Source organism: Pan troglodytes, chromosome 2 (assembly GCF_028858775.2).
Source record: "Pan troglodytes isolate AG18354 chromosome 2, NHGRI_mPanTro3-v2.0_pri, whole genome shotgun sequence".
Classification (NCBI taxonomy): Eukaryota; Metazoa; Chordata; class Mammalia; order Primates; family Hominidae; genus Pan; species Pan troglodytes.
The window spans coordinates 101,087,375-101,114,571 of record NC_086015.1 but is presented as its reverse complement, the minus strand read 5'-3'; the positions used below and the strand labels follow the sequence as shown (position 1 = coordinate 101,114,571).

General features: G+C 36.8%; 2 protein-coding genes and 1 long non-coding RNA gene across 21 annotated transcripts in view; 1 reads left to right on the top strand and 2 right to left on the bottom strand.

Annotated features, from left to right (window-relative positions):
* CRYBG3 (crystallin beta-gamma domain containing 3) overlaps positions 1–2,352 on the bottom strand; it is a 126,481-nt gene extending 124,129 nt beyond the window's left edge. For 3 of the 4 annotated variants that reach the window (XR_010155658.1, XM_526496.8, XM_063806929.1), the window contains exon 1: positions 1,908–2,352. Coding sequence is in view for 2 of the 4 variants with exons in the window: in XM_526496.8 (XP_526496.4) it covers positions 1,908–2,056 (149 nt within the window). In the remaining 2 variants the exon portion in view is untranslated. The remainder of the gene's footprint in view (positions 1–1,907) is intronic. The other variant, XM_009445940.5, reaches the window with a different exon arrangement.
* Positions 2,256–23,520, top strand: LOC112208649 (uncharacterized). Its single transcript, XR_002943159.2, has 3 exons — positions 2,256–2,576; positions 5,771–5,870; positions 23,358–23,520. It is a non-coding gene; the product is annotated as an uncharacterized LOC112208649 (long non-coding RNA).
* The window catches only part of ARL6 (ADP ribosylation factor like GTPase 6), a 36,741-nt gene continuing 32,553 nt past the window's right edge, over positions 23,010–27,197 (bottom strand). For 5 of the 16 annotated variants that reach the window (XR_679052.5, XR_002943154.3, XR_002943158.3 and 2 more), the window contains 2 exons: positions 26,049–26,233; positions 23,010–23,549 (listed from right to left, as the gene is read on the bottom strand). Coding sequence is in view for 6 of the 16 variants with exons in the window: in XM_001139103.7 (XP_001139103.1) it covers positions 26,208–26,233 (26 nt within the window). In the remaining 10 variants the exon portion in view is untranslated. Of the gene's footprint in view, positions 26,234–27,197 lie in introns of all 16 variants that reach the window. The other 11 variants (XM_001139103.7, XM_001139194.7, XM_001139431.7 and 8 more) reach the window with 4 other exon arrangements.

Here is a 27,197-nt window from a genome sequence, read left to right as displayed (position 1 = left end):
CAATTCTGTTTCCAATCTTGTTAACATCAGGGTGTTGTGTTACTGGGACATTCAGTACTATAAAGAGGTTCCATTTGTTTCATTAAACTTTCAATAAAGGCTTTGTGTTTGTTTATGCCCTTGAAATGAAAGATTTAAGCTCATTTAAAACAGTAAAACACCCACATAAAGGGTCATCTGCTATCCCCCTAACATCTGGCAAGTTCCAAAAAAGATGAGAACAAAATTAGCGTTGATATAAGCACAATTAAAATCTTCATCGTTGAAAAGCCACAATTTGTGCCAATCTGGAGATGATGAGAATAGAGAAGTGGTAGGTGAACAAGGAACTAGTTGCTGGAGGGGTCAGCTCCAGTCAGTAAAGAAATTAGAATTGAGAAGTGCCTTAAAAAGCCAAAATAGGGCAGAGAGGCAAGTAGGATTTCAGGCCATTACTGACATGAGCCTGAATTTGACCTGCTTACTCCTTTCTAACACTGACTCTCAAGTTCCCAACTTTTGCTGCGCCTACTTGGGATTTCCTTGCAGACTGCGTTCATATTATCCAAGACTGTTAGTGCTGTTACGGCGGTGGCAGGCACCACAGGCTGTCTGCCCACACCAACAGAACTAGCTGACACCCTGGATGAGATCTGTCAGACTTAAAAACTATTTTTAACTTCTGTGTAACTTTGAATTTTAAACTCTCAACAGTCAGAGCAATAATAGCTGAAACGTCCCAGGAGAATAACCACTCAATTATCGTAGGAGCTTTCTTGGAAACATGTGGCATGTTATTAACAGACGGTCATAATGAAAATGTTTCACAAGCGGGGAAACCGAGGAACACACAAACGACTAAAATCACATCACAAAATCTGAATACTAATGGAATTGGCTCACTCTCAGTTCTGTTTCCTATCCATTTTTTTTAAGCCCACCAGGAAATCTTGAGTCCGAAGTAAACACGGTTTTCTGGAGTGTGTCCTTCCAATGACAATGGTCATTCTAGTGCAATCTCGGGAGAAGACAGTGTAAGCCTCTCATAAGTTTAAGAAAGCGAGCTGCGTTTTACTTAACCCCTCTTTCTTCGGGGGGATGAAAAGACTCAGAAACAGACATTTAAATGAGGCATGTCTAAAATTTTTTGATTTTTGAACATGGGAAAGTGAAGGAAAGATAAAAATATTACAGAGAAAGGGTACATTTTGATTACTGAAACCAAGACAGCTGGAAACCTGATTTCCAGAATCTGTTTGGGAACTTGAGGCAGATGTTTCTAGGAGAGATGAGAAATAAAGAAGGGTGGCGTCATTTACATGTCCAGTCCATTTTGGTGAAAGTCTTGGGAACGCATTATCACAATTCCTTTTAAAAATCATTTTGAGAAAATTTAAATAAGATGGCAAAAATACCAGCTGAGGGGGTGACGCCCCAAAGCTTTACCTTTTCCACTTTTGCCCCGATCTCCTCCCACACAAGTGGTGCTGGGATCGCGCCCCCAATTCCCCTGGCCGACGGCTCCGCTCGGCTCACAAGTGTTTCCCATTACTGCAGGCGGGACGCCGGGGAAATCGCTTTTGCCACAGAACTTGGAGAGTAGAGCGTGTGTGGAACGGGAACCCAATCACGTCCGGGCAGGGGAAAGTGGGAAAGGAAGAGCGCGGAGCCAGGCGGGGATCGGGGGATATGCGTCCGGCTGCCGGGCAAGAACTTCACCCCTATTTAACCTGCAGAGGAGAGGCGAGTAGTGCGGCACGGGAACGGGGCAAGGAGGAGGAAACTTTAGCAATGGAGGAAGGAGAACACAAAGTGGCGAGCGAACTGCAGCCTGGCCCACGAGCGGCCCGCTGCCGGCGGTCAGGCCGGGAGCCTTCATCCCGCGAATATGTGCAGGGCCCCCCCGCGACCCCCTCCTCGACTCCCACCTGGCAGCGGACCGGCCTGGAGCTGGAGGCGGGCTCGTCCCCGGCCTCTCCTCCTCTTCCTCTTCCTTGTCCCGGGAAGGACTTCGGGGAGCGAAGAACCGGGAGAAGCTGTGCCAGGGGGCGCTGCCCCTTCTGCGGCCGCTGGACATTTCCCGAGGGGGCCGCTGGCCCGGGGCTGTCTGAAGGGAACGGCCTAGGTGTTGCCTGGTGCCCGGAGCCCGACCGGGCGCCGTGGGATGCGGCGAGGGCAGACCGACTCGACGCGAGCTGCCAGCACGGCTCAGTCTCTCTCGGGCAGGAGAAGTGCGGACGCGACGCGCTCCTCGCGCGGCAGCTCCTCACGCCGCTGCGGCCGCTCCTCCTCCCGCCCTCGCCCGGCGCGGCCCGCCCCACCCCGAGGAGGAGCCAGTGGCCGCGGCACCGCCCTGAGCCGGGCGCAGCCGCCACCGCTGGGGCGCGACGTGGTCCCCCGAAGGCGCCGGCCTGAGAGCCTGAGGGGAGTCGCCCAGCGTGCGACGCTAGGCTCGGGCTTCCCGCTCAAACAAGTTCAGGCTGCAGCCTGTTGGGCTTTGCCTTCAATTACTTTCTGTGACCGTTGTGTTTTCTATTCTACAGTCAGAGCACAGAAACGGTTTTCTTCGGGCTTTTGAAAGAGGTTTATGAACTAAGGTTTGTGAAAACACTTGGCAAACTGCAGTACCGGGGCGCCCCGGACTTGCTGGGAGCTAAGAAACAGCTACCGCAAAGACAGCTCCAACCCTGAGGGCGAAAGTCGCGTTAGCACAGAACCGGGCGGCGGGAGGGAGAAGGGGGTACCTGTCAGGCGGTCACCACCTCCCGGCGCGTTCTGCTGGCTTTCTGTGGTGTGACTTTTCCTAACCGCGCTGTGCTTCAGACTTTTCCCACTCCATACTTCCCTGCGAACTCTTTCAAAAACGGCACTGATCAAAAAGTATGATTTCAAGCTTGTCAATGCTGAAACATATTTTGCAGTCGTTACACAGATGCCACTGAAATCTGGGAACCAAAGGGTGCTTAAGACTTGTTTTAAGTCTAAGTACAGTGGTATGGATTTTTCTTGGTTTTTCATACCCTAGCAGCTAGTACAGGAGATACTGAGAGGCCCATTCACCCCAAGTGTTTTGTTTTTGTTTGAAGGCAAGCTGCCCCTGGAGTAGACGTCAAGGAAGTGATATGGCTTTTGTTCATTAAAAAATGTATACAAGTAAATGAGATAAAAATGAAATGTCCACAGCAGAGGGGAGCCTTGGAGTAATCTCCCCTCTGGCTTTCGGGTGCTGGAGGAGAAGGTTGCTCATAAGTAGATTGCATACCTATAAGCCCCAAGTCCTTTCAGCACCTGCTGGAGGCTATTGAGCCTCCCTGCCCCCCCCACGCTGCCTCCCAGAAGCCCTCCAGCTCCTACTAACTGCAATAGAGCCAAGACACTCACTCTCATTTGTTCTGGTAGGATTTAACCCATTAAAGTTCAGTCAGCCCGATTTCCATCAATCGGGTTCATCTCAGTCTATCCCTCAAGATTAATCCTTTTTTACTCTTTGGTAAATTTTTCCTATTTCTCTGTGAGCCTAGTCTGAGAAAATAGAAAAAGACTAAGATAATAGACTAGAATAAGACAAGTTCCCAATTCTAGCTTTATTATTTTATAAGAGAATCTCCACTGAAGACCCACTTATCAAAAAGCCCAAAGAGAGTAATAAAGCAAACTGTTTCTTCCAGCTAAAAGGCCCAAATGATAATTTGTCTTCCCAACGTATTATTGAATGACTATCACATTTGTCCCCGACTTGTTCTGTGATCAAACCAGGCCCCAGTGCCTACCCAGAGGGTACTTCGTTCAGGAAGTTTTTCTTGGAATAAAAATGGGGGGGAGTCAATAGGATTTAATTAATGAATTATGGTTTTAACTAATAATATATCTAACAATACTCTGATCTCCACTCGGTAGCACAGCAAAGCACTTAAGTGAACAGTAAATACAAATAATGCCAGGCTTACACTAAGACAAATTGCGTCTATGACAAAATAGCTTAAAGTCATAAAACAATGACCATTGAATTTTCCTTCATTTGCTTTCTGAGCACTTATTAGTTTTCTATATGTCCTACATTGTTATAACCTGAACTCATATGAACAAATTTCTAAATACTAAATTCTAAGATTGCATTAGGAAGCCTGTAAAAATGTCAAATTTTAGAGCTGTAAGGATCTTAGAGATACTAATTTAGCACAGTGTCGTTAATTCATTGATCCAGTTATTCCCCGACGTTTAGTGAGTGCCTGCAGTAGAAGCACATCTACAGTGAAGCCGATGAGGCTCAAGTTTCTTGGCTCCCTGCTGGCACAGTCTCTTCCAGTGTGAACTCAGCAATGTGATCCATGGCCAGTTTTATCAAATTTACAAAAGTAAATGTTTTAATGTGATTAAGACCACAATCTCTTTTTTTTTTTCCACTTAGATGTCCACTTAGATTTTCTTTTCCACTTAGAGTTATCAAGAGCATTTGGGAATCTGCTAGGGAATTTCAGTTGGGAATATATTTAGTTTGGACTTAGTGGAATATATTTATGTGGTTTCCAGCCTCTCCAAAGTATAGTTATTTCTTAAATTCCAATTTGTCTGTAGCGCAGCTTACCAAGTATTACACCCAAGATGCAGAGCCAGAGGAGATATATTCTGTGGTCTCTGACACTGAAAATATGTGGGTAATAGAGGTGAGACAAGATTTGAAAGGTAAAGCAGCATCAGGTGTCATGTGGAAAATTATTCCAGGCATCAGAAGACAAAGTTTCAACAGGAAGGATTGCCTCCGATTGATGTAATTTCTCTCATAGCAATAATATATTCAATAATGCAGTATATTTAATTTTTTTTTTTTTGAGACAGAGTCTGGCGCTGTCACCTCGGCTGGGGTGCAGTGGTGCAATTTCAACTCACTGAAACCTCTGCCTCCTGGGTTCAAGCAATTCTCCTGTCTCAGCCTCCAGAGTGGCTGGGACTACAGGCGCCCACCACCATGCCCAGCTAATTTTTGTATTTTCAGTAGAGACGGGGTTTCACCATATTGGTCAGGCTGGTCTCGAACTCCTGACCTCAGGTAATCCACCCGTCTCAGCCACCCAAAATAATTTTTATAACTGTAAACACAAAACATTTTTTCTTGTTGATGTAAACCATGTAAAATGGAATTTATCAGAATTCTTGTTTGTAGGGTACAAACCTGTAGCAGTACCACAAGCTTTGTGTGTGTGTGTGTAGTACTGCATGTTTACACAGCCTTTCTATCAATAAGAAAAACAGAACTAGAGGAAAGATTGCATTATCTTTTCATTATTATGGAAAATAATATTACTAAATTATTGTCATATGAAAGGCTATTGAAGAGTACACTGCCAAAAATATAGGAAAAAAAGTGATATAGAGTTGTGCAAGGCATTTAGTAAGAAAACAAATTGTTTTTCTAGTCAACCTTTTAAAATTAGTAATTTGCATGGTTTATGTTTTCATTCAATATATTCATTTTTGTATCTAATTTTCTTTTAAATCCTTTTTCTTTAAAGAGGACCCTCCAAATTGTAAAAACTTCAGATCCCACAAAACCTGGATATGTTCTCTAGTGCATACTATGTGTCAGATACATGCTCATTCTTAGACATAGAGATACGGTGATAGATAAGACCAAATGCTTAACATCAAGGAGCAAGTTTAATTGGGCAAGATGAGCAAATGGGGTAAGATGGGAAACATAGGACGGATCCCCAACTTAATCTGAAGGGTTCCTGGAAGGCTCACTAGAGGAGATAACTGTTAATATGCTCTCTTCTTCTCTGCCTCCTTTTAGCACCTGATTTCCACCTATAATACTGTAATTCAATAACTTGTGTGATATATGAGAAATCCTGAAGTTCATCACACTGTAACTGAATTGCCATTCCCACAACGTAAGTACCATTCTCAAAGGTATGAGAATAGAATGAAAGTGTTGATCCTTGAAGCATTTAAACTGCAAGAGTAGTTTAGTAATGCTAAGCGTTTTTGTTCTGAAAAGTCCACCAGGGAATAAACTTCTGTATATATCTTAGAGCACAGTATTTACTGTGTGGCAGGTGGCCCAGGAATATTAAGACAGCTGTCAACATCAAGGAAAGCACCAGCCCATGAAAAAGCAAGCAGATGGATTGGGGCACTTCACTAGCTGCCTCCTAGAATAATAGCTGTGCATGGCCAAATGAGGCAGTGTCGTGCTGTCCAGGGCAGCAAAAAGCTATTACTGAATATAAGCACTCAATTAGGAGGTGGGGTAGGGGGAATATCCTCTCTTTTCCTTTGTTTGTATGCTCAAATTTTCATTAAGAACTCCCACAGCAAATAAAAAAGGAAAAATGATATTAGCATTTCTCATTGTTACTTTCTAATTATCATGGTTTGTAACATGGGGAAATGCCTGTCTTGCTGCTTCAATGAGAACAGATGGTAAAATTTTTAAGTAATTGGTTATTCCAACTTCTATGAGATGCATGATGTTTTATTGTATTGTTTGTCTGGTTTTTGTTTGCGGAACATGTGGAGATTGAGATCTTTCGAACACACATCTTTTAATGCTTAAATTAAGTAAAATGTGTTAGTCTGACCTAAATTACATTTACACTTTTCTCCCTTTGATATGATGATTCTTCAAAGAGAAATTAGTCCTTTACAAAAATATAACGTTAACATTAAAAATTAAATATATAGCTTTCAAACAGCACAAAATTTGCTAATATTGAAACGTACTTTTAAAAATGTATAAATAGGGGTAGCATGTCTTTGACAAACACTGATTATAACATGCGTTCCAAAATAGTTGTTCACACCAATTCAGTGTGATGTGTCTTTTATCTAAGTCAAATGCTATCTAAAATATAAGGTCATATGTAAGATATTAAGTTTTATTAATGGAGCTTCATAAGCATGACGTAGATAATGGCTCAGAATAATAATTTACTATTAGATGAGAAATTCATCCTCTATATTCTGTTTTCCCAAAATATTTCATCTGACTTCATAAACTCTGCACTGTAATATGCACTTCTGATATACAATTTTAAAAGTATTCCATAAAGAACGATTATTTATAAATTTCTAGACTGCATTATATTAGTGTTAGTTGTAAGTTTTGTTTCTTAGGGCTTTATGAAACAAAGCTTTGGAGCAAAACAAACAAAACAGAAAAAGTGGCTGTGAACTGGTTTCCTTTTTATCTTATTGTGACGTTTTATAGTATACATGTCCCAGAAGCTAGAGCTTTCTTACTATGGGTACTTTGTTCTCAGTTTGATTTCTTGCAAATGGTTTAAAAACAAGGCATAGTGGCAGCTGCTTTTGTGAGCAAATGTTTTGATTAGGGAGAGAAAGCAGCTGGAAATGCTACATGCTGTCATATAAAATGAACCAGTTTTCACATGGGAACTTTACCTAATCTAAAATTGAGATTAACGTAATTTCGTGTACATGAATTTTCTTTGCATAGAATAAAATAGAAATCTATTCACTTTGATTACAATTTGGAGTGATGAAATGATGAACATAGTGCTGAATATAAACTTGACATGTCTATGGAAATCTTACTCCATTCTGAAAGAAAATATCATTAACAAACTTCCAGAAAAATTTATTTTAAAATATTGCTAAAGGTAGTAGCAAAAAAAAATCCATATGGAGCTTATAAAACCAAATGTTACTACTATAGATGACATAATTTTTTACTTCTTAAAAATAGGGCAAGTACATTTCTTAATGACCCCACTTTCATTTTGAAAGACCTGTAAAAAATTATTTAAAGTATAACTTAACTGGATTTGCAAATAATGAACAAAAGAACCAGACAGCAATATTTTAATTAGTTTATCCTACCAATTGAATTCCTTCCTCACCTCTTCTAGTCAGCTTTTCACTGGTAAAGGAAAAAAGCAGTTACCTATGAAAAGATGTAAACAGAAGACAAGAAGTTAGGTTTTCTTCTTTGTTTTGCCCCTTACCATGACCTCTGGAAATTTTATGAATGAGACTGCAGATACTAAAATGTGTTTTATTTGTCCTTTTGTTTTTGTTTTGTTTTTGGTTTAGGGATGGGCTCTCTTTTGCGCAGGCTAAAGTGCAGTGTGATCTTAGCTCACTGCTGCATTGTAGCCTCGAATTCCTGGGATCAAGTGATCCTCTCACCTTAGCCTCGCAAGCTGAGATTACTGGCACAAGCCACCTTGCCTAGCTATATGTCTTTAAAAAAAAAACACATATCAACATGAAAAAGATGTAATAACTATTATTTAATGTACTTAGTCACATTTTCACAATTATTTCTCACTTTGAAAATTACTGCAGGCCAGGCATAGTGTCTCACACCTGTAATCCCAGTACTTTGGAAGGCAGAGGCAGGAGGATCACTTGAGCCCAGGAGTTTGGGACCAGCCTAAGCAACAGAGTAAGACCACATCTCTACTAAAAAGAAAAAGAAAAACATTAGCCAGGTGTGGTAACAAGCACCTGTAGTCCCAGCTCTTTGGGAGGCTGAGATGGCAGGATTGCTTGAGCCCAGGATGTTGAGGTTGCAATGAGTCATGATCATGCCACTGCACTCCAGAGTGAGTGACAGAGCAAGAACCTGTCTCAAAAAAAAAAAAAAAAAAAAAAAAAGACCAAAAAGTTACTGGAAAGGATGTTGAGTACTTGACTTGAAAAGGACAGTAATTTCTATCCAAGCCCCTGTTATGATGGGGTTTGATTAGTCACTGCAGAAGCACTCTGTTTAGCAAAGAACAAAAAGCAAAAGGAATGATATTTTTATAAGCATTCAATAGAAATTTTTACTGAAATATCAAAGTAAAAAGAATTCTCAATTGATTTCATATTAATAACCATTCTTAAGTTTTCATTCATTTCTATGTCCTATCTTCTATTTCATTTTTATTCTTTTCAGTTCCCCAAATAAGCTCTTCTAAGTAGTCAGTTTCTATATAAGTCATTTGGTCTACTTCTCATACAGGTAAATGTATTGACATACTGCTTTTATTATTGAGTACAGAAGACAATTAATGAACAAATTGTTTTTATGAACCATGCAGTTGGTATTAACTTTAAGTAATGCCAAAAATTGGAATGGTGTTTTACCTCCATCTGGCTCAACAGAAACTCCACTTCAAATGATCAATTATATACATCATGAAATGAAAGAGCTGACCATACTACAATATAAAATCTGTCTCTGTAAAAGTATCAGCCACAATGCAGTCTGAGGGAAATAAACTTATTGAGTTCTGCCATTTTCATTCCAGTACTTCCCACCATGTAAGTGTATTCTATAGGTAAATTTGACCTCTGTAATTGAAGTAAAACCCAGTCTAATTTAGAATAGGATATATCTTTAAAAAATTAATTCATTTTAGGGGGGTACATGTGCAGGTTTGCTACATGGCAATATTGCATGATGCTGAAGATGTACCTTTAAATAAAATTTAGCAAATAGCTACAGGCAGGTCACTTGCCTAGTGGCTCAGGAAGGTAGTCAGAGAAATAACAAATACATACATACATATTTTCTGAAAAGTCTACTAATCACTCTACATTTCAGAAAAGTCTATAAGTCATTCTACACTTCAAGAAAAAAAAAACAAGAAAAAGAAAACTTCTGAAATAAAGATCCAGGTAGAATCTAAATCATTGACCCTGAATTTATTCCTTTTGTGTTAGCTGCTTTGAACATGATTAGGGAAGTTTGTGGGAGGAATATATATTGAGAAACAACAACAACAACAAGTTGTATGTTTCAAAGAAAGAAACATACAACTCAGCAACAGTTATAAGATTACAAAACAGTGTGATAAATATGAACAGGCATGTCTCCTTTCATAGCACTTTATTGTGCTTTGCAGGTAGTGTGCTTTTTACAAATTGAAAGTTTGTGGCAACCTCGTGTTGAGCAAGTCTATCAGCCCCATTTTTCCAACAGCATGTGCTGATTTCCTGCCTCTGTGACACATTTTGGAGATTCTTTGGAGAATAAGTAATAATTCAAACTTATAATAATTATAATAATTCATCATTATTATATCTGTTATGGTGATCTGGAACAGAGGTCTTTGATATTACAGTTGTAATTGTTTTGGGGTGCCATAAACCACATCCATATAATGTAGTGGACCTAATCGATAAATATATGTGTTCTGACTACTCCATGGACCTACCGTTACCCTGTCTCTCTCCTTCTCCTTGCTCTTTCACCTTGGGCCTTCCTATTCCCTGAGACACAACAATATTGAAATTAGGCCAATTAATAACCCTGCAATGGCCTCTAAGGTTTCAAGTAAAAGAAACACTCGTGTATCTCTCACTTTAAATCAAAAGCTAGAAATGATTAAGCTTAGTGAGGAAAACATGTCAAAAGCTAAAACAGGGCAAATGCTAGGCCTTCTGTGCCAGACAGTGTTAGCCATGTTGTGAATGCAAGGACAAACTTGAGGGAAATTAAAAGTGTTACTCCAGTGACTACATAAATGAAAAGAAAGTGAACCAACCTTATTGCTGATACGGAAAAAGTTTTAATAGTCTTGATAGAAGCCACAACATCCCCTTAGGCCAAATCCTAATTCCGGGCAAAGCCCTAACTCTCTTCAATTCTATGATGGCTGAGAGAGATAAGCTGGAAAAGAAAAGTTGGAAGCTAGTAGAGGTTGGTTCATGAGGTTTACGGAAAGAAGCCATCTCCGTAACATCATAGTGGAAGGTGAAGCAGCAAATGTTGATGTAGAAGCTGCAGCAAGTTATCAGAAAATCTAGCAAAGATCATTCATGAAGGTGGCTACACTAACAACAGATTCTTAATGTAGATGAAACAGCCCTATATTGGAAGAAGATGCCATCCAGGACTTTTGTTACTGAGAGGAGAAGTTAATGTCCAGCTTCAAAGTCTCAAAGGATGGGCTGATTCTCAGGGACTAATCAAGCTGGTGACTTTAAGTGGATGCCAATGCTCATTTACCATTCTGAAAATATTAGGGCCTTTAAAAATTATGTTAAATCTACTCAGCTTATGCTATAGAAATGGAACAACAAAGCCTGGATAACAACACATTTGTTTACAGCATGGTTTACCGAATATTTCAAGCCCATTGTTGATACCTACTGCTCAGGAAAAAAAAAAATTCCTTTCAGAATTAGTCACTCATGAGCTCTGATGGAGATGTACAAGATGAATGTTGTTTACATGCCTGCTAATACAATACCTATTGTGCAGCCCATGGATCAAGTAGTAACTTCAACTTTCTAGTCTTATTTTTTAAGAAATACATTGTATAAGGCCAGAGCTGCCATAGATAGTGATTCTTCTGAGGGATCCGGGCAATGTCCACTGAAAATCTTCTGGAAAGGATTCCAGATGCCATTAAGAACATTCATGAGGCCGGGCACAGTGGCTCATGCCTGTAATACCATCACTTTGGGAGGCCGAGGTGGGCGGATCACGAGGTCAGGAGATCGAGACCATCCTGTCCAACATGGTGAAACCCGATCTGTACTAAAAAAAAAAAAAAAAATACAAATATTAGCTGGGCATGGTGGCACACGCCTGTAGTCCCAGCTACTCAGGAGACTGAGGCAGGAGAATCACTTGAACCCAGGAGGTGGAGGTTGCAGTGAGCTGAGATCATGCCACTCCACTCCAGCCTGGCAACAGAGCGAGACTCCGTCTCGAAAAAACAAAAAACAAACAAACAAACAAAAAATTCATGATTCCTGTGAGCAGGCCAAAATATCAACATTAACAGGAGTTTGGAAGAGATTGATTCCAATCCTCATGGATGACATTGACGGGTTCAAGACTTCAGTGGAGGATGTAGCTGCAGATGTGCTGGAAATAGTAAGAAAACTAGAATTAGACATAGACCTTGAAGACGTGACTAAGTGGTTACAGTCTCACCAGAAAACATGAATGGATGAGGAGTTGCTCCTGATGAGCAAAGAAAGTAGGTACTTACTAATAACCGTATATCTAATTTAGGACTAAAATCAGGTGTATGCAAGAATCAAAACAATCTGACAGCTGTGTGGCATTCTGATATGAATTGCTTTTCTCATAGCTAAAAGTTGTTAGGTTGAAAGTATTACTATCATGAAATCCTGAAAGGAACTTGGTCCATCTTTATTATTAAGAGTTAAAGTGTTTATTTTAATTGGTAGCAGTACTGTATTTTCTAATATATCTACAACTTCACTCTTGGTGAAGATGCTGTGAACGTTGTTGAAATGACAACAAAGGATTTCAAATATTGCATAAACTTAGTTGTTCAAATAGGGGCACAGTTTGAGAGGATTGATGCCAGTTTTGAAAGAAGTTCTACTGTGGGTAAAATGCTGTTAAACAGCATCACATACTACAGGGAAATATTTTGTGAAAGGAAGAGTCAGTCAATGTGGCAAACTTTGTTGTTGTCTTCTTTTAAGAAATTGCCACAGCCACCTCACCCTTTTGCAACCACCACCCTGACCAGTCAGCAGCCATCAACATGAAGGCAAGACCTTCTACTATTATAGCAAAAAGATTAGAGTTAGCTGCTGTCTCAGATAATAATTAACATTTTTAAGCAATAAAGTCTTTTAAAATTAAGACATGTACATCATGGTTTTAGACATAATGCTATTGCATACTTAATATACTATAGTATGAACATAATTTTTGAATGCACTAGGAAGCCAAAAAGTTTATCTGACTTGCTTTACTGCTATATTCATTTTATTGTGCTGGTCAGGAACTGAACCCGTAATATCTCTGAAGTTATTCCTATACTGGGAAAAGGGAGGAAGAAATGCCGAATCATATGATTTGGGCAGGCTGTGCCTGGGGTCCTGGGTGGATTTCACAAATCACAGCTCTAGAAGCATGGATGGAAAACTTGCAACCAGAACCCAGTTGAAACACTATTTAACAGATTTTGAATCTATTGAAACGTTTATATTAAGAATATTACACTAGTCAAAAAGCAGTATAAAAGATCAGGAGTGCAATAGTAGGCCAAAAAAAGAGATAATTTTTGCTTGCCTTCTGATTTGGTGAGGAAATATAGCAGTGAGTGAGTGCTACTATATTGTGAATCATCAAATACTATGTGTAATACAAGAACATACAAGGGCTTTGGAATGTTAATATGAAACTACCTTTAAGTGAACTCCTTGCTGCATTATCTTGACCTTCTTTAAAATAATTGTATAATTAAAAAGTAAATGACAATGACAAGGTATGAGAAATAGGCAGATGGAGAAACTGCTGCACTGATCCTAATGTGACCTACATAATTTAATTTATAGCTGCCAATTATTGCCTGAGACAGGTTAGACGAGTAAATCAAGCTGGAGAAGTCTTACTAATAACCATGTATCTAATTTAGGACTAAAATCAAGTGTATACAAGAATCAAAACAATCTGACAGCTGTGTGGCATTCTTACATGAACTGCTTTTCTCATAGCTATTACCTGGAATTCACTCAAAAGTTGGCAGGTTGAAAGCATTACTATTATGAAATCCCAAAAGGCACTTGGTCCATCTTTATTATTAAGAGTTAAAGTGTTTATTTTAATTGGTAGCAGTACTGTATAATATAGCTACAACTTTCAATAATTACTTAATTTATATAATAAGTATATGTACATTTCCCATATTGGTTGCAATTATCAATCTATTCAGGCAGTTTATTTTTATGAGTGATACCATTTCAGGCATTCTTTTTTGAACATACTCATCTACCTTTTATTCTAATTCTTCAATATGTAAAATTCAATTTTCTCTACATTGTTATTTCATATAAATTTTTTTCTAAATATTTTAATTTTGAAAATATTTCAAACTTATTGAAAAATCACAATAGTATTAAGAACCTCTTTTTATTTCCTGAATCATTTGAAATTATGTTGTCAAAATGATGTCCTGAATACTTTGATGTGTAACTCTTACAAACATGACTATTCTCCTAAAATCCTAACTGCAATTCTACTCTCAAAATCAAGAAATTAATGTTGACATAGTCTACCACCTTATCTGCAGACTCCATTTAAGTTTTGACAATTATCTCTTTAGTGTTCTTTTTAGCAAAGTGATCCAGTCCAGAATCACATACCACATTTAGTTGTTATGTCACTTTCGTCTCCTTTACTCGGTAAAAATTCCTCAGTCTTTCATGACTGGGAATTTCATGACTGGGACATTTTTTTACTCTTACAGGCCACATTTTGGTGGAAGCAGGATCTTTTTATTTGGAAATGCCTGGTGTTTTCTTATGGTTGGATTCAGGCTGTACATTTTTGGCAATATCCCAAAAGTAATGCTATGTTATCATTGTGTCAGGTGGTACATAATTCTTTTTTCTTTCTTTCTTTTTTTTTCTTTTTCTTTCTCTGTTTCTTTCCTTTCTTTTTTTCTTTTTCTTTCTTTTTCTCTCTCTCTTCCTTCCACCCACCTTCCTTCTTTCCTTCCTTCCTCCTTCCTTCCTTCCATCCTTCTTCTTTTTCCTTCTATAATGCTCTGTTCTCATTGTGTCAGGTGGTACATGATCTTCCTTCTTCCCTCCCTCCCTCCCTCTCTTCCCTCCCTCCCTCCCTTCTTTCCTTCCTTCCCCTTCTTTCTTTTCTTTCTTTCTGACAGCGTCTCACTCTATTGCACAGGCTGAAGTGCAGTGGTGTGATCTCTGCTCACTGTACCTTAGACCTCCCAGGCTCAAGCGATCCTCTCACCTCAGCCTCCTGAGTAGCTGGGACTATAGGCATGCACCACCCAGCTCACTAATTTTTGGAATCTTTGTAGAGATGGGGTCTCACTATGTTTCCCAGGCTGGCCTCAAACTCCTAGGCTCAAGTGATCCTCCTGCTTCAACCTCCCAAAGTGTTGGGATTACGGGCGTCTGCCACCACACCAAGCTAAGGTACATGATTTCAATTTGTCCCATCACAGATAATAACTTGGATCACTTGATTAAGGTGATGTCTGCAAGCTCCCTTAATTGTATGCTAGCTATTTTTTTCCTCTCTGTAATTAGTATTTTGTGGAGAAATAATTTGAAGCTATATAAATATCCCATTCCTTGACAACATTTCATTATTATTTTTAGCATCCATTGATGTTTCTAGACTGAATAAATTATTACAATTATTGTCAAATGGCGATTTTCTCATTCCAACATTCTACATTTATTTGTAGGTGTTCTAATGTTATCTCCCCATTAGTCATTTATTCACTTATTTGTATCATATAGATATATAAATTCATATTTCATTCAATGAGTTATATAGTCCATTACTATCTTTATTCATTTTGATGTTCAAAATGTCGCAGGTGTAGCCAGTTAATGCCCCTTCAAACTGTCTTTGTGTCCTTTTGCTATGTCCACATCATTATTTGAGCATTTTTTAACTTTCTGGAAAAACAAAATGTTCCAGGTTCATTCTGTATTTTTTCTGCTCCATTATGGAAGTAGCCATTTTCCCAAAGAGCCCTACTTCTTTTTAGTGGAGAATATAACCAAGATACCTACATGTGGGTGCCAGGTGTTCTCATTGCTGTTGGAGTCACTGCTCTTAGGCACATACACAGGTATATACACACAAACAGCATCTCTATCTCTGTATCTATATCTCTCTCTTTCTACCCATTGAAATTCATGTGCTCATACCGATACCTCCAACTGTAATACAAAAATCCTTCTAGTTTTCTTTCCACACCTGTAACTCTCTTCTCCTACACTCTGGAGGATGACTCCCATTATTGTCAATATATTATTAGATTCTTTCCTTGCTAAATGTTACTAATCACCTGTTACCACCACCACCTCCCTGGACGTCGGGTGTAGAAGCCCTCTTTACCCTTCTCAAGCTCCAACATCCCATGCCAGGCAATGTGCATGCCTTCATCATCCTACGGGTGTTCCATCAACTGGTGCTAGGCTGCTCCTGCTGCTCTATCATCACCTCCCTACAAAGATGCGTAACTTGGTTGGCGCCACATACCATTTTGCATTCTCCACCAGCATTGTGTGAGAATTCCAATGATTTCATGTTCTTGCCAACACAAGGTATTACCAGTTTTAAAAACTGAAGCTATTTTAGTAGGTGTATAATGGTAATAAATCATAGTTTTTATTAGCATCTCCCTCATGATTAATGATGTTAAGCATCTTTTCCTGTGAGTATTGATTGACCATATTCTTTTGTGAGGTATCTACTCAAGTGGTTTGCTCATATTTTGTTGTTGTTGGCTTCTTTCTATTGATATATAATAGGTCTTTATATATTATGCAAGTTCTTTGTCAGATATATATATTGTGGATTTTTTTCCTGTTATGTAGTTTGTTTTCCATTTTTAAAAATTGGACTGTTTGTCTTACACTTCAAAAGAAGTTGTAGTTGTTGGGTGTAGTGTTCTACACATATGAGTTGGGTCTATTTGGCTGACTGATTCAGATCATCTATGTCTACTGTTTTTTTTTGTTTTTTTTTTTTTTTTGTCTAGTTATTTTACCAATTGCTCAGTAAGAGGTATTTAGATCTCCTACTGTAATTGTGAAATTGTTTATTTCTCCCTTTATCTGTCAATTTCTGCTTTATGTATTCTGAAACTTTGTTACTGGATGCACACACATCTGTGATGAATGATAATAAAATGTCTTTATCGCAGTTAATTCTTTTTGTTTTGAAGTCTATTTTATCTTATATTAATATATGCACTCAAACCTTCTTATACTTAATGCTTCCGTAATCTTTTTTAATACATTTACTTACAACATGCCTGCATCTTTATATGTTAAATGCATTTCTTGCAGAGAGCAGATAGTTATGCTTTTCAAAAATTCATTCTGCTTATTTCTAATTTTAATTGGAGAATTTAATCCAATTAAATGTATTCCAAATATTGATATAATGGTATTAAGGACTGTTTCTTCCTTCTGTGTTTTGTTCCTTTGTCTCCCCTTTCCTTATTACGTGGATTAATTGAATATTTCTTAAATTCTATTTTAATGTATTGGCTTTTTAATATTTCTTTTCCATACTTTTAAATAGTTGCTCTAGGGATTACAATATGCATCTTTAATTTATACTGTCTATTAGAGTTAATATTGTATCAATTCTTGTAAAATGTAGAAGTTTTACAACTGTTTGGGTCCTTTATCACCCTCACCATCCTTTTTTATTACAGTCATCATATGTTATTTGTATATCTACATACATTATTAGCCCCACACAAATATGTTATTCTTTTACTTAAACATTCACATGTATTTTATGGGTACTTTTAAAAAAGCCTTCTACATTTACTCATATATTTATCATTTCATTACTTCTTGAAAATTAGACTTTTCCTTTGGTGTAATTTCCCTCCACCCTGCAGAATTTTTTCTTGGTTTCATATCTTAGAATTCTGGATTAACTTTCTTATTTTTCTTTCAACACTTTAAAAAATACTGTACTACTGAATTTGGCAGAGTTTCTAATAAAAATCAACTTTTTAATATCAGTTTGTATAGAAACTTATTTGTATCACTTTTACTCTATAAATAAGGTTTTCTTCCCTCTGGATGTTTTTGATATTTTCTTTGGTTTTCAGCAATTAGCTTTGCCATATGTAAGTTTATCTGTTTTGTATTTACTCTATTTGGGGGTTTCTGAGCTTTTAAAATCTATAAATTATGCCTGTCATTTAATCTAGAATGTTTTCAGCTATTATTATTTCTTCATAAATTTACTCTGCTCCATTCTTTCTTTCCTATCCCTGTGAGCCTCCAATTGCATAATTAAAAAATCTTTTTCTATTATCCCACAGGACCCTTAGGGAATGGCTAGTTTGTAGAGCAGTCAGAACATGCACATTTATCAATTAAGTTTGCAGTTTTATATGGGTGAGTTTCATGGCACCCCAAAATAATTACAATAGTAAAGACCACTGATCACAGATCATCATAACAAATATAATAATAATAATCATGAAGTTTTAAATATTGTGAGAATTAGCAAAATGCGATACAGAGATACAATGTGAGCAAAAGGTGTTGGAAAAATGGTGTTGATAGACTTGCTCAACACAGGGTTGTCAAAAACCTTGAATGTGTAAAAAACAGGGTTATCTGTGAAGCACAATCAAGTGATGCTCAATTAAATGAGGTATGCACTATTATTTTTTCTGATTGCAGTTCATTAGTATACTAGCTTAATATATGACTATACATTAATATAAATTTAGCCCCTTTGAAAAACAATTTAAAGTAGGGCTAAAGAAAAAACAAAATCATGAGTTAACTGAATATAAAAATTTCCTTAGAGTAAGACACTCTTAGCATGATAACTTTTCATTCTGTCATGAAATAATCTCATGCAGGCATTTTTCTCAGTTTGTTTCTGGGAGGTAGAATATATTAAGAGTGAAGACAGAAATTTAAATAAATATAAAACTGATGTGATTAAGTTAGATAAAGAGTACTGTATAATCTTTAAGACAAATTTAGGTCTTCTTTGAGGTGACAGTAATTTGAATGTTATATCAAAAGGAAATATCATTGTAGGCTCAATAAATATAGTTGCTGCTTGCATACTCATTCTACTTTAGGGAAAGCCTTATTCATATAAAGACTAAGAACCTGCTCACTTAGTATGATTTGGTTGGTACTGATATCAATGGAGGCTTCCACCTCAGGATTTTCCTGATCTCTTTCAAGAAAGAGTCATAGTCTATTTATACCCATTCCTCTCATAGACAATTGAGTATCTCTGTTATATCTAAAGTTCTTATTAAAAGAAAAATACTGCCTCTTGTCTTTATATAGATTCACACTTCATTTTAATCAGCAAACATATCAGTAATATTTTTTCCGAAGTCCTATGTTAGATATATTCCGTATTAGAAAAGACAAACTTTTAACATTAACAAGATACCATGTAAATATAGGGCCTTAAAAATCTTTTCATTTATTCTTAAAAAATCTTGTGCTGCTATGCATAAATAAAATGAAATTATTCACAGTATGGGGGTTTTACAATGTGAAAAGCAATAAGTGATATTTTATGAAACTATAAACTCACTGAATTAGAGAGAGTATTTAAGATAATAATAACCCAGCATCTAAAAATGCACTAAAAACACTATCAAATGTATAATAAAGTTCCCAGAAATGGCAAGAGGTAAGAGCTGATGTATCGTATTTAAGAATTACAAAAAACAACATATTTTTTTAAAACCCCTAAAACTTGGTAAGAATAGTATACTTGCAAGACATAACTATAAATCTGCCTAAGAAAGTCCCAGGGAAGAGTTAGTGATCACCAAAGTGTGAGCTTGCTATGACTTTAGGAAGGTGCATGCATCCTGATACACATACACACACACACACACACACACACACACACACACACACAGAGCCTAAGAAGAGTGTGAATGTGAAACTGGCTTTAACTCCAATAGTAATGATTACATTTAATTGGAGGACACATAATTTTAGTAATATAACATTGATACTTCATAAATCATTTGGAAGAATTTATAAACTTTTCAAAGAGATTATAAGAGACAGACCAAATTCTGAGCCTAGTCCTTTGTGGACATGTTATTCGTTTAGCTAAATGGCAAAGGTTTAGAACACTGACGCATGATCATGAAATGTTTGTAATGAAGTAAACATTCTTAGCTGTACTTGTTACATAACTCAAAAATACAAATATCTACAAATTGAATTATAAAAATGTTTCTACTGCAGGGAAGTTTAAATTTTTCCCGATCTGTTCACAGATTAACAGGAAAAAAAGGCATACAAATTTATTTTGTGCAGTCATGTTCACAGGAGTCACACAAAATATAAAAACTCAAAGAAATGGCCATATGGAGTTTTTATACTATCCTGACACTACAGAAAGAATAGCTAGAAGCTTCATCCAGAAGAGTTTATGGTGGCAAGACAGGTTATGGGAGCGGGGAAGAGGAGGCTTGGCTAGCAAAGGTCGTCTGGTTATATAGATGAAACCTCACAGATAGCAGAATCTCAGTTAAAGGTGTCAGACTCTCAGTTAATCTTTCCTTGATCCAGACATGGGAGGGCCTCAGAGAAAGCCTGGCTGCATCAGTGCAGATTTTCTCTACAGTAGAAAATCGTTCCCACAAAAGACAGCTTTGTAGGGCTACTTGTGTTTGCAGGCCCTCTGCATAGCTTTCTCAAAATACACCAAATAAGTATATTTTGGCGTGAAATATTTTTGTTTCCATCACTATATTCTAACATATACATTTCAAGACTATCAACAGTAGCTATCATTTACCTCAAAATATTGGTAAAAATCATCAGGGAATCTGAAAGTCCAAGCCAGATGCTTGGGGACAATTTGTATGTGTGATTATACTTTTAAAAGTTAACATATTTGATGCTTCATCATCTGCCTTATCTCTTGCCACCCATTTAAAGAAAAGGAAGAAGAAAAACCAGAAGGCCAAGACTTCATACTTTTCATTCTTAATGGGAAATTAAAGGAATTTCAAAGAGCATTGCTTTTCAGCCATTTGCACCTAAGTTTTCATTTTTAATACAATTATTTAAGAAGGAAGTAATTTCAAATTGTTCTATTGCAATTTAGAATGTTTAGCTTTGCTGCGAAGCTATGTAAAAGGTAAGAACACAGATTCCGAGCCAGATCTTGTAGACTCAAAATCTGGTTTCTTCCATGTATTTGCAATATGCTATCTCTTGCCTCACTTTATCATCTGTTACACGGGTCAACAAACTTTTTATGTAAAAGGCATCAGACAGTATACGTTTTAGGCTTTACAGGCCACATATAGTCTCTGTTGCTTTTTTTTTTTTTTTTTTTTTTGAGACACAGTGTCACTCTGTCGCCCAGGCTGGAGTGCAGTAGTGCAATCTTGGCTCACTGCAACCTCCACCTCTTGGGTTCAAGTGATTCTCATGCCTCAGCCTCCTGAGTAGCTGGGACCACAGGCACATGCCACCACACCTGGCTAATTTTTGTATTTTTAGTAGAGACGAGGTTTCTCCACGTTGGCCAGGCTGGTCGCGAATGCCTGTCCTCAAGTAATCCACCTGCTTTGGCCTCCCAACGGCCGATTACCTGCTGGGATTACAGGGATGAGCCACCATGCCTGGCCTAACAACTCTTTAAAAATGTAAAATACTTCAAACTATACTACAAGGCTATAGTAGCCAAAACAGCATGGTACTGGCACCAAAACAGAGATATAGACCAATGGAACAGAACAGAGCCCTCAGAAATAATACCACACATCTACAACCATCTGATCTTTGACAAACCTGACAAAAACAAGAAATGGGGAAAGGATTCCCTATTTAATAAATGGTGCTAGGAAAACTGGCTAGCCATATGTAGAAAGCTGAAACTGGATCCCTTCCTTACACCTTATACAAAAATTAATTCAAGATGGATTAAAGACTTAAATGTTAGACCTAAAACCATAAAAACCCTACAAGAAAACCTAGGCAATACCATTCAGGACATAGGCATGGGCAAGGGCTTCATGTCTAAAACCCCAAAAGTAATGGCAACAAAAGCCAAAATTGACAAATGGGATCTAATTAATCTAAAGGGCTTCTGCACAGCAAAAGAAACTACCATCAGAGTGAAGAAGCAACCTACAGAATGGGAGAAAATTTTTGCAATCTACTCATCTGATAAAGGGCTAATAGCCAGAATCTACAAAGAACTCAAACAAATTTACAAGAAAAAAACAAACAACCCCATCACAAAGTGGGCAAAGGACATTAACAGACACTTCTCAAAAGAAGATATCTATGCAGCCAACAGACACATGAAAAAATGGTCATCATCACTGGTCATCAGAGAAATGCAAATCAAAACCACAATGAGATAACCATCTCACATCAGTTAGAATGGTGATCATTAAAAAGTCAGGAAACAACAGGTGCTGGAGAGGATGTGGAGAAATAGGAACACTTTTACACTGTTGCTGGGACTGTAAACTAGTTCAACCATTGTGGAAGTCAGTGTGGCGATTCCTCAAGGATCTAGAACTAGAAATACCATTTGACCCAGCAATCCCATTACTGGGTATATACCCAAAGGATTATAAATCATGCTGCTATAAAGACACACACACACATATGTTTATTGTGGCACTATTCACAATAGCAAAGACTTGGAACCAACCCAAATGTCCATCAATGATAGACTGGATTAAGAAAATGTGGCACATATACACCATGGAATACTATACAGCCATAAAAAAGGATGAGTTCATGTCCTTTGTAGGGACATGGATGAAACTGGAAACCATCATTCTCAGCAAACTATTGCACGGACAAAAAACCAAACACCACATGTTCTCACTCATAGGTGGGAATTGAACAATGAGAACACTTGGACACAGGAAGGGGAACATCACACACCGGGGCCTGTCATGGGGTGGGGGGAGGGTGGAGGGATAGCATTAGGAGATATACGTAATGTAAATGATGAGTTAATGGGTGCAGCACACCAACATGGCGCATGTATACATATGTAACAAACCTGCACGTTGTGCACATGTACCCTAGAACTTAAAAGTATAATAATTTTAAAAAAGTAAAATAAACATTAAAGGCAGTACAAATGAGTTAGCAGTTTACTGACACTTGATCTATATAATAGAGATAATACTTACCTCACAGGGTTCTTATGACAATTAAATGAATATATGTAAAGTGCTTACAAAGTATGGGCACATTGTAAAAGCTATGTTTATCATTACTACTATATTTCTAATCAAATTTTATTTTCAAAATATCTAGTATTCCTGGGTGACTTTTAGCATTACTTGGTGATTTGAAATTTGGAGACAGATTTTATCTTTCTTGGTTTATTCTAAATTGCCAGAAAAGCAGTTTAACATGGTATGCCGATGAAGCTTCTAAATCGGGCATTGAAATCAAGAGATTGGAAGAAAGAGCCATAAAGGTTCTGAGGCAGGCGAAGCTGAGCAGGAGCATCCATACGGAGAAAGATGAAAATGTAATAACTAAGTAACCTGAAACATTCAATTAAACACAATAACCATTTCTTAATCACTGTAGTATTTCTCTCTAGTCGCAGACGTACACAAACCTATTTATTTAGGTGACCTTGTAATACCAGTCATTTATTTTCATGAACAAAGGGAATAATCAGAAAGCAGAAAATAGGTACAAACTCAGTTACAATGCAATAGTATTTTAATGCACATGCACCAGAGTTATAAGCAAGATGAATTTGCCTTAAGTATTGCAACTGACTGAATGTTTGTGTTCGCCCAAAATTTCTATGTTGAAATTCTAACCCCCTATGTGATGACATGTGATGATATTAGGAGGTGGGGTCTTTGGGAGGAGCCATGTGAAGATGTAATGGGATTCATGCTCTTATCAAACAGACTCCAGAGAGTTCTCTTGCCCTCTTTTGGCCATGTGAGGATACAAGAAGATGGCAGTCTGCAACCAAGACGGCTCTCACCAGAACCCAACCATGCTGGTAATCTGATCTCAGACTTCCAGCTCCAGAGCTGTAAGAAATAAATTTCTGTCATTTATAAGCCACCCAGTCTATGGTACTTTGTTATAGCAACCTGAAATGAATAAGACAAGTATTATCAAGAGTAACTGCACATATTTATGAAAATCACAACATGATATAAAAAAATTACAAAGAAAAAATATCTTAAGGAGACAATTTATAACTTTTTCGCAGAGAGCTTAGAAATAAAAAACAAACATATAAAACCCAGTTCTTTTGTGATTTATAAAGCACAGGCTGAATAGGGCCATATACAAATACTTAAATATTTAACATACAAGAGGATAAGTTTCAAACATTTTTACAAGGTGTTATATTCAAATACAGAGCTTAATGAATTAAACTCTGTAACACACTGATGTCTAGACATGAAAGAAAACTTGCTTCAGCTTTAATAAAATACATTTTAATTGTATAATATGCTAAATACAAATGCAATAATCTCAGCTTATTCACACTTATATGACATCCTGTGACTACACTGTTGCCCAACTTCTACATAATCTTTACATGAAAATGTGGAGTAGGGATGGATGTTTATAGACTAAAAACTAGATTTTGGAGATCATGAAAGCAAAGAAAAAGGGTACTTCTCCTTCTTCTAAATATTTGCATAGGTATGAGCTACTGTAGTTTGTGGAATACCAAATAATTTAATGTCAAAATAGTTTTAAGGACTTTTATCAAAGTCATTTGTATCCAGAGTTTAAAATTTGAGTAGTGTTAATAGCTTTAAAAGAAAAAAAAAGAAAACAAAAAAAGCAAAGAGTAGTCTCTAGTCTCTGACCTTCCCTCTACCATCCCTGTCCTGGTTGCTGTCCCAAGTAAGAGCCTTTTCTATCATTTTAATTGTTATTCTGGCAGATATATCTGTATTTCTAATATCTATCATACTCTTGAATCATCTGTCTTAAAACAGACTGCTTGGTACTAAATCCTAGTACCAGACTTACCAGCTTTTTGAACTTTGGCAAATTACATAACATTTTAATGCCTCAGTTTACTAATCTATAAAATGGAAATAATAAAACCTGCCACATAGGCTTATTGGGAGGATTAAATGATGAAAATTCTGTATGTGTAATACCTGCTTATAATATAATGATCATATAGTAGTAACTATTATTAATTTTATTACTACCTTATGGTAAGTGAGTGAGGATTTGAATTCTCAATCAATTCTTTCTCCATCCTAAAATAGTTGTAGCATATCAGTTTTTTAAAAAATTACATTCATTGTTTCCATCCTTATGTCCTTCCTATATCTGCAGCAACTTTAGATTAATGAGATTTTCATTTTGTATCCTCTAAAACAATTTACAAGAGAGATGGTAAACTAGCTAAGATGCTGAGCCATTGGAATTTTCTGGGTAACTTTCAACTTGCCGAATGCCAAATCACTGCTATTTCTGGACTATAAGAAACTGGAATATAGAACTTTTATTGTAGCTTTATGTGCTTTTATTAAAATCTTTGTGAAACATGTACCACTACTGCAGTTACTATAACATCTTTATTACTCACTTACTTTTGCCTTCTATTTTCATCATTTTCAAAGCTAAGCATACTTGAGATGGTATATATTGTATATTACAGTTTTTCTTTATATGCAATGTTTATCAGGATCAACAATATTGCTCTATATACTGTTGCTCAGTGATTAAAATGAAGGTTTCTATTTAGAGTTCACAATTATAAGTGTTCTCTAATTTGTGAGAACTAATAATTTGTGTGCCTGAGATATGTCTAAAATTCTAAAGAACATTTATGTAGCAGTTATGTTCATGAAAAAGTTAAAAGTCACAATTTATTTTAACAAAGTGCTATGGTAAATTGGAGGCATTTAAAAGGGAAAAACAAGATGTCAGTAATGATTACTGAACAGTCAAATATTAATTTACTTTATACCTCTTAATCTGAAGATGCAATATTTTCATTCAGGCAATGAAATAAAATTAGATACTATCCATGGAAAGGTTCTCAAATTATCCCTCATTAAATTTTAAGTTCTCTGAAGATAAGGATATGTCTTATTTACCTCGTAACATCATTGCCTAGGACTATGTCTGACTAGTTGGTGTAGAGATGTTCAACATACACTGAATAAATAAATTCAGCTTAACTTAGTCTCAGATGGTTTACAAATGCTTGACAGTATGACACGAAATACCATACTAACAGAGCATTATTCTTTTCAGCATAAACAAAGCACACTAGTTGGCACATTATATTTTACATTTTATTGACAGTGACACATAGTAAAAATTGAATATATATTAATTACCCATGGTCCCTTATAAATATTTAAAGTTCTTTTTCACAAGCACAATTCATACTGCAAAGTCATAAACTAAATTTTTTAAAAAGACAATTAAAAAATAAAATATATTAAACATATCATAAATTATGATGGGATGAGATGGCTTATAACTGACTTTTAAACATTCTACATACAATCAAATGTAGACCTTCACTAAGAAGTTGATAATTCTAGGGAGGCCTTTTGAGGGAATATTTAGTTTTTAAATAATTAATGGCCAAATTAGCATACCTGAAGTCCTATGTTCTTAAAAAGGTCAGAGTCCATAAATGCAAGCAGAAAATTATATTTTTTGATGCATAAACATCTTTTACAAAATGTAAAGTATTCTATTTGTCTTAGATAGATTCCTTGAATTGAAAATTGCTGAGGTTTCCAACTATTATCTTTTCATGTCTTCACAGTCTGGATCTGATCTGATAACAAAAAACAAACAAAAATTATCAATCTCTATAGGGCAAAATCTATTTTCTAAAGTAATCTAAGTCAAATCTATACAACATGTTGGAAGCTTATGTATACATGTGCTTTTGTTATTATTATTTTTTAGAGATAGGATCTTGCTATGTGGCCCAGGCTGTACTGGAACTTCTGGGTGCAAGTGGTCCTCCCACCTGAACCTCTCTAGTAGTTGAGACTACAAGTGTGCACCAGGTCCAGCTACACCTGCTTTTTTAAAAGCACAATTCATCTATAGTTATTATTTTTATCAAAGTTGTACATTTGCATAGAGTCAACTAGTTCTATGAGATTTCTAGGCAAAACAGCAGTACTTTGCTTCTTCTCCATTCCTCCCTTTCAGGGGCAACTACTTATAACTCCCTTTTAGATGAATACTTATAATACCTCTAAATAATATACTTTTATTGTTACTTCTTCAAATATCATTTCCTTCAATGTAATATGAGACATCAGCTCTCTCACACCCCCATGCTGCTCCTAGGCAACCCTCATAATACTTCTAATATCCCCATTCTCCTAACACACTAATATAGTCATTGTCAATATGATGACTATGTAAATGCTATTCACAGCTAAGACAGGTGGTATACTTTTTCTTTCCTCTTCTATATTTTATCCCTCCTAGAGTTAATAATTGTCTTTCCCACTCCCATCCAACTCATCTATTTAATTGTATGTACTTAACACTAATTCAATTGCACCACTCCCAGAGTTTAAACCTTTATTACTATGAAGTACATTACACAGTCCATCTACTTTGCCTTCTTGAAGAACTCTTCCACAGAGTCTTATAAAAAACTCTAGAATCTATACTTATTTTCTCTATGCCTGCCACAGTCATTTTGTTACAATATCTTCCTTCATTATCATTCTAGGGTCTCCATTAATATCCTGGGGATTCCTTCCCCTACTCTCTGT